Source organism: Pyrgilauda ruficollis, unplaced genomic scaffold, assembly GCF_017590135.1.
Source record: "Pyrgilauda ruficollis isolate IOZ18807 unplaced genomic scaffold, ASM1759013v1 scaffold70, whole genome shotgun sequence".
NCBI lineage: Eukaryota > Metazoa > Chordata > Aves > Passeriformes > Passeridae > Pyrgilauda > Pyrgilauda ruficollis.
Window position 1 is genome coordinate 988,667 of NW_024528822.1, and position 8,444 is coordinate 997,110.

At 42.0% G+C, this 8,444-nt stretch overlaps 1 protein-coding gene across 1 annotated transcript in view; it reads right to left on the minus strand.

Annotated features, from left to right (window-relative positions):
* The window catches only part of RYR2 (ryanodine receptor 2), a 384,205-nt gene extending 380,870 nt beyond the window's left edge, over positions 1–3,335 (minus strand). The window contains exon 1 of the mRNA XM_041485449.1: positions 3,068–3,335. Coding sequence (XP_041341383.1) covers positions 3,068–3,115 — 48 coding nt within the window. The 5' untranslated portion in view covers positions 3,116–3,335. The remainder of the gene's footprint in view (positions 1–3,067) is intronic.
* Positions 3,336–8,444: the final 5,109 nt, after the last annotated feature.

Consider the following 8,444-nt stretch of genomic DNA (forward strand, 5'->3'; position numbering starts at 1 on the left):
GGTTCTGTGTCACAGAAAACAGTCCTTGCACATGTATATTAAGGATGCAGCCTATGCACTTAGGGGAAAATATTTTCTGTTTTCTCCTGGAACGTGGAATTACTTTTATTCTCATCAAACTACACATCCTAATAAAAATAGTATAAAAACAAAGAAATAAAAAACAGGTGATTTCTCTATCAACTATGAATGTTTTAGATTCTTGACTGTAAAGACTAAACAGTGAAATCTATATTACATATACTCTTGATCTTTCTAGTATTATAAAATAAAAAACAAATTCCCCTACAGGGAAGAGGTCCTGCCTGGACACACAACTAATAAACACACAGCAGGATACTTGTTCCCCTTCACTTCTCCTGCAGAGTACATGTCTATTCCGTGGGAGAAGTCAGGAGAAAGAATGTCCAAGCCTAAAAAAGGCCACACATAATACAAATTCATCTCCACCTGGAGCATTTGGCAAACTAATGAGGGAGATCCCTGTTTCCAGAGAAGCAAGTAATTCACAGGTCTACAGAAGAGTTCCTTGAGGAGAACTGAACAGCACAGAGCTGATCTCCAGCCTGTCCAAAGACATCCCAAACAATGTAAGCTCTGACGCTTCCAGAAATACATGGCTTTAATAGGTTGTGTTCACATCTCAGAAGTGACGTATCAAACTCAAATTATTCCCAAAAGAAACAGAAATCCATCCTAGCAGCAGAATTTGCAGGAGGTAATGCTTAATGTCACTTTACCAAAACAAAACCAAACAAGGGAAAAAAAAGAAAAAAAAAAAAAAAAAAAGAGCAGCAACTAAAGAGGAATCATTACACATATAGGAATGTGTGAAGATGAGAGAAAAATCGAAATTTCCAATAAAAATACAAATTCAGTCTAGTAGCTTCATGCAAATAAAGGGCATTTTTAATTGAGTAAAATCTCATGTGCAATTTTAAACATTAAAAAATACAGTGTTTACATTCCAGGGTAGGCTCTAAAGATTTTAGGAAGTTTATCAGGTCCTACCAGAAGAAGAAAATATGAAGAGCACTGTTTACATGTAGTAGGCCTACAGATGTCATCTTCAAAGTATTGAAAGCACAGAATGCTTTTTGCTTGCATACAGTGTTCTTTGAAAAGTTCTCGTTTATCTACAAAACATTTATGAATCCATCTGTCCCTAATTAGTATTTTAAAAATAAATAAAAAGAAAAGCTGCAGTAATTACCAGGGTAATATCAAATTTCCAGTGCTTTCTACCAAGGGCATGCAGAAAGTTGCACATATCTAATAGCTTTAGAGACCACTAATCCAAGCCTTCTAACAATAGAGAGGTGGAAGACTACATTAAAAAAATGTCTGAAAGCACTGACTTTTCCAAGTAATGATCATAACTTGGACAGAGTGGAAGGAAAAGTAAAAATCACTGCTTACATACCACTACAGATTGTATGGGTTTCTCAGGCCTTTTTGATTAAACCACACAACATGCCTCCCCAAAGCTCAGTTTACCATATTCAAGGTCATTTTACCAGTGGTGCAACATTCTAAACATTTTCAAGTATTATCTATGACTGAGTTTGCCAAATCTGTATCAAGGCTGACACACATTATCAGGAGTGCTGTTTTACATAACATGCTGCTGCTGTCAGGTGCTGGAGTTTAGCATTACTGTAGATGTGCTGAGCTGTATTAGTATGCTCAATGCTTCTCCTTCCCTATTAAGCATTCAGATAACATGAACTAAGCTTAACATTCATGCCTGCAGTAAGGCTGCCACGGTACAAGTCTTCCAAAAATCTTTACCAGTGAAAAGTACTAATTAAAAAAACACTCATAAATTGAGATGACAAATTTTCTTTCACAGAAATATTTTTCTGTTTTGTCTTTAGGTGTTAGGCAACACTACAATACAAGTCACATAATGCTGACAGGAAAAAAAAGTTGTTGATCTTCATGACAATATTGCATAATAGCCGTATTTTCTGTAAAAGCAGATTTTCTAAGAATCCTCAAAGAAATAAAAAATAATTAACACTAAGGTATACATCTACTATTGTGCGGTTTCTGATAGAAATGGAAGACAACTGAGAACCAGGATTCTTAATGCCGCAAACAGCATATGAATATGTTTCACATACTGTATGTTGCTTTCTTTCCACCCCCATTTAGATGTATTTTCTTACAAGCCATTGAACGTGAACGTTTTCTAAATCAGACAGTACTAAATAAAAGGGAAGTTAAGCTTTATCCTACAGTCTCAGTGTTTCCAGCTCTACTTAACAAATGTCTCAGCAATTTTTTCCTCAAACTGTGGCACGGTTTGTAGACACCACCATTCTAGATGCAGATGCCTATCTGTAAAACTTGCTAGGATTGTGCATATAAAGGGCACTTGGGAGATGGCCGAGAAGATAAATAAAAGCATTGCTTGAAGAAACATAATCCAGCTAAGCATTAGATGCAGCAGTCCCGATGCATTAATTAAACGGAAGGAAGAAGCGCTCTAGCGCCTTAACATGCTCTGGACCGAAGTAACGAAAGGATGCGCACGCCAGAAAAAGCCGTATTAGTCTGTGCCCGGCGAGGAGAACGCCTGCAAGTTAGTGGAAACCTCCGTGGGGAGGGGACAGGGTGAGAGAGGTGTTTTTTTCCCTCAAGCCTATTTTTGCAAAGGGAGTGCGATTGCAGTTTTCGCTCTGGGGACGGCTGCTCGGTTAGTATCTGCAGTAGGCGCGCACATCGCGGCCGGGAAGGCAGCGCGGAGAGGAGCTGCTGGGGAGGCGCCGCTCGCCCCCGCCCGCCTGCCCGGAGTGCCCCCGCCCGGGGCCGGCACGGCCGCCCGCCCCTCCCGCTCATCCCGGCGCGGCCAGCGGAGCGGGCGGCCGGCTATCGCCCCTCGCCCGGCCACGGGGCCGCACGCTGCCAGGTGGAGGGGGACGGGGCCGGGGCTCCGGAGCCCGATCCGAGCTGCCCCCGCCCGGCTCCCACCCCAGCCGGTCCGGGCGTCGCCCCCGCAGCCCCCAGCCCGCCCGGCGCCCCGCCACGGCGCGGAGATGAGGGAGGCAAGCGCGGCGCTTACAGTTCGCAGGAACTGGATCTCGTCCTCGCCCTCGCCCCCCTCGGCCATGGCTGCCCCTGTCTCTCCTTCTGCCGGGCGCTGCTCCCGGTGCCCGGGCGGGCGGCGGCGGTGGCTCCCCGCGGGCTGGCGGCGGCAGGAGGCTCACGGCCGCGCCGCGCCGCACCGGGCTGGGGCTGGGGCAAGTGTGAGGGCGGCGGAGCCGGCGGCCCCAGCCCGGCCCTGGCTGCGAGCGGGGTGCGGGTGCCCGTGCGCCTGCAGCAGGTTGACAGCGCTGCCCGGCTGCCTGTGCCTGCCACGGGGAGGGGGATGCGATTAACCGGGGGAGGAGGGGAGGCGGAGCTCCCGCCCCCCCGCCGCTGCAGGTGATCCGCAGCCCGCTCCCTCCGCACTCCAACCGCGCCGCCCAGCGCCCCTTGCCGGTGCTCCGCGGAGAGGCGGCTGCCGCCCGCCTCGGGGCGCGCCCGGGGCCGCTGCCCGACCCGCCGGCCCCGGGCGTGTCGGTCACCTCGCACGGCCCGAGCCTCGGGCTGCCTCCGCTCCTCCGGGAAGGCCGGCCGGCACCGTGCCTGCCTGGGCACGGCTGTCCCGCAGGAGTTAGGCGTGATGTGCTGCATTGAGAGATACCTCGAGAGAGGGAGAGCTAAACGGCTCTGCGCTAGTTATTTTGTCAGCCGACTGTACTGTCGGGGGGAAGAGATGGAAGGTACAACATGGCTTCACCCGGTGTTGTACTTGAACCGTCGTGTGTGTAAGCTTAACCCGGTGTGAATGCAAGGCTTTAGAATACCATTCCTTCAAGGATAGCTACCATGTGTTTTCCATAGGGCGAAGTCAAGGGTTGCCAGGGAATAGCGCATCTTTCATGAGCATTCGTGCAGATCGTACCTTTACAAGGACAGCTATGTCCATCAGGGAGAATGATTGGCCTCCAGAAAGAAGTCTGGCAAGCCAGAGAGCCACCAGACTCCTAACAGCCACAGCACTCTGAAACAAGTGTATGGCACAGAGGCTCTATTAATGCTATGCAATGGTCATGAGGGGAGGACAAAAGGGTATCTCAGAAAAGAGTAAAATTAACACTGGATCATTGACAGAGTGAAATGTGTGTGGGATGTATAATTGCAGAAGGTTTCTGAAGGACCAAAACTGGTAAACATAATGAAATCACAATTATTTTGGTAAACAGACTGTAACTAGCATAGCAAAATACGTGGAAAGTGCTTCTAGAGAAGCTATACCCATAATCTGTAACTTTATGCTGTTCAAGGACACCATGAAAAAGTGCGGCTCTGTGAGATTTTATCATTACTTCCAGCAGTGGAAAACCTGTTCGTCTGACAGATTGGAAACTGCAAGAGCAGTCATGACCCATAAGACCTCTAGAGCAAGTAATGTACGAATGTTTAATATAGAGGTTCTGAAGATGAATTCCTGAGTTATGACAACTTAAGCTTTTCCTCGGTAATTTCCTGGTTTCAGTTACTACTGATTTGAAGTGACTTTTACCTCTCAAGATTACTGCAGACTGAAAATACATATTTTTTTTAGGAATTATAAAATAAAGACATTTTTTGATGTTGTTCATTCATATTTCACTCAAACCTCTTATGTCTTCTCCAAATTATTTAGACTGAGAGATATTTATTGAAATAGACCCAAATCATGAAGAAAAGTCCTGAGTTTGGATAAGTTTAAACAATTAGGTTTCATGAAAAAGGCACTGAACAAATATCTTTTATCACACTGTCCTATCTCTTTCTCCTGCTCAGCACATAAGTCGGTTCCAGCACAACTATTTGTTAATGTATTTCATATGGTTATAAATCTCAGTGCACCTGGTCAAAGGTCTGGATCATAGAACATCCACGGTATTTTCCATAAAGCTTTGAAGATGAGTATCAGATTAGATGCCTTTTTTGTTTGTTGCATATAAAGCAAGGACATTATAGAGGAAGGAAAGGAAAAAAATATAAATAGTTCACTATAACATCAGTGCCTGAAACATTTTGTAGTTTTCAGCACCTTGTGACATTCATGGACATCATCGTTCCAAGAACTATAGAACTGATCATACCTGGCTTCTTATAGATTTGTGGCTCGTAAGTAGACTCCTTGGTGTTTACAAAGACAAAAACTCCTTCTGAAGCTTCTCCATGCCAGGGCAGTGATATTTCTCTAACACACAGTTTTGTCGGTGTTTAATATGAGTACAATGTATGCTGCAGTTGTTAAGACACCAAAGAGTTTTATCTGGTGTCTTCTTTACCCGTGCATCTGTTCTAATGAAATGGCTGGGAGCTTGTATGATACTATTAACCTTTTGTGAAATTGCTGGAATTTTCCACTTAGGTCAAGAGATATTCTGCAGTAACAGAGACACATGCACCATATCTGGCCACATTAGATAATTTGCTTAGGAAGCAAAGTTAAAAAGTAGTAAAGATTCTTCCAGAAACTTTCTGAACATGGTGATAAAGGCCTAATGTAGATGGAAGCTTCTTGTTAAATTACTCATCAAGGACACATATTCATATGTGCAGTACACATAGAATATCATATGTACACGTGTGCAAAATATATATTAAATATAGTTCCAGCATTTTAGCTGATGTGAGGTTTTAATCAGCAGTTATGGTTCACTGCACTGAATAATTAAAAGTGACTGTATGGTTAAAAACAATGGAAAATAATGGTTAAAAATGAAAAAACATGATAGTTTCTATCATAACAGGAAGTAATATAAAGTTCACAGAATTATATCTTAGATGAACTAATGGGAAAAGCAAAAGAATAAACATCCTCCATGGCTGATATTTACAGGTGGAATTCAGAAGAATTGCATATTTTGTGTGGAAGAATTGCATATTTTGTGTGGGTGTAGAAGAACAGGGCTCCCTGCCCAGGACTGGCAGTCCCAAGGTTCAAGATGTCAGTCAACAATTGCCCCATGGCAATTCACTTTGTGTTCCCCATTGTTACTTGATCATTTTTAGTCTATATTACATCTCATCATACCCACTGTTTTCCACAAGTCTGACCATTTTTATCGCTGATGACTGTGCTTTCCATAGAAAAAATGCAGAACAAGAGTTTCTACTTCTGCCAAAACAATCCTGTGCTGGTTTATGAATTTAAAAGTTCTAACGCAACCCCTGAAGCTTAGCAAAAAGTTTTCACAAGAAAATTGGCATTCTCTTCCAGATCCAGTTTATGTTTTGTTAGCCATCTAGTTGTCTTGCATGACATGCATGTACTATGTCTACTTCTTTTGCACCTGATCTAGAAGCAGCCTATCAAATTTTTGGTCCAGATCTCCCACCTAATACAACCTTAAGCTACTTACTGTAGACCTTTTGTGGTCCTGTTCTTGTTATGTTCTTCTTAAAATCTCACTTGAAATCTGCCCATGTCCATGCCATTTGTAATTGTCACTACAACAGGTACTGAGTGTATTTTGCCTTTGCTCAGCAAGCGTTTCTTGCTCCTGCAAGCCTAGATTATCAAGGCAGCAGCGCTGTGAAGATCCATAATATGCCCTTAGCAATTTTCACAAAAAACCCCAGGTTTCTTTGTGTGATGCAGAGGCAGTACAGCAGCACCAGCATGACAGTGCTTCTGAGGAATCACAGCAGGATTCTGAACTGAACATAAATTTACACTATTATAAGGATTTTAGCACTTTCGTTTCATAAATTCTAATCATCTAAATTAAATATTACAAGAAGATTCATAGGTAATTTTGTGTGTACACACTCAAAGTAATAATCTATGTCAAACAAACAGTGTTTGCTGTTTATAATAATAAGTATTGTGAACATTCAGTATTCAGTAACATGAGGGGAAATTCCAGGTGTTTCTTTATTTTTTATAGCAGAATATACTACCACACAATTTTTTCTTCTTGGGAGCACAGAATAAGATAATGCCAATAGGAATTAAGTGGGGTAGATACTATCCTTTCTTCTTGGTGCTGCTCTTTCTTGCAGCATGTCAGACTTTTCAGCCAAATATCAATCTTGCAAACATGTTATTCCAAATACTGTAAAACTAGAAAGATTGCATCTCATATCACATGTCATAAATCAACACCCTGTGGTCAATGAAATTGAGTCAGTGTAAAATCTATGCCAGTTTAGGTCCCAAATGTGACTTGGAAAGAATAAAATTAGTAGACCCAATTCTGCACAGAATTTAAAAGATTTTATTGCAGATTAGCAGAGTTTAAGTGAGAGTAATTATGTCTAAGATCACATAGTTATATGTTTGTCATGATCACCCTGGAGTTCAATAATACACTGCATTTTCTTCAATTAGTGTTTATCCCAAACTCATAAAGTACAGTATAAGTGTTAATTACGTCTGTCATTAGGTACATGTTTTGTACTGCATTTGTAGCCTGTATGCAAGGATTTACACGGGGATACAGTGTTATAATAAAATTTAGACAACCAAGCTTTTCCTTTTATAAAAACTTCTGTTCTGCAGCTACAGAGCTCATGTCTAAGTGTAGCCTGGAACATGGCCGCACCAAAGTCTGGAAATTACACTTCTCACCTAGAACAAGAAACCATCACTGTCTGAAGCATCCTTCCTGGCAAAGTTCAAAGCTTTTAATTTCTCTTTTTATTATTTGATTTGGGGGAGGCGGACAGACACGTATAAAAGGGGGAACAATGGATCTTGTGGCTTATCTTTTGGGGGGAAATAGTTTGCTTGTGTTTTCATGTTCCTGCATCCTTTGAGGTTTTTATTGCTCTTTTTTTCTGATGCACTCTGATAAATTCAATGGAATCTGTGGTGAGGCACAAATCCAGAACTGGCTTTTTGAAGGTGGCCTTTTTTCCCCTTTGGTCATTTTGGGTTTGAGGGGCAATAACATACTATTTTTCTAAAAAATGTTGATTTAAATTAAAAGAGCACATCAAATAGAATCCTTAAAATAGAATTTCTTGGTTTCCTCAGTCTTGTAACAGGTTATGTCATTATGTAACTATTTACATGTACTATATGACAATAAGGATATATCTATCTCACACTTTTATGAATAAATAGAGATGTTTCTGGTGCCTTCTTCAGCTTGCATTCTTGCAAATGAAATACCATCAGTTTTTAGCCAGTGAAAAGGAATCAATAGGAAGGTAATTCTAATTTTTTTAATAATTTATGTTAACCATATGTCAGTCTCAAAAATCAATGGTTTTGCAAATAGTTGGAGAAAATAAGCTCTTCTAGGTTTTCCAAAACCTTTTAAAGTAATATTCTAGATACTCCATGTTCCTGATTTATTCTGATTGAGTTAATATCTGAGAACTTAAATAACTTGCTGGAACAAAGGCAGGGAAAGCCTTCCTTCTTATTAATATGCAGCAGTCCACTG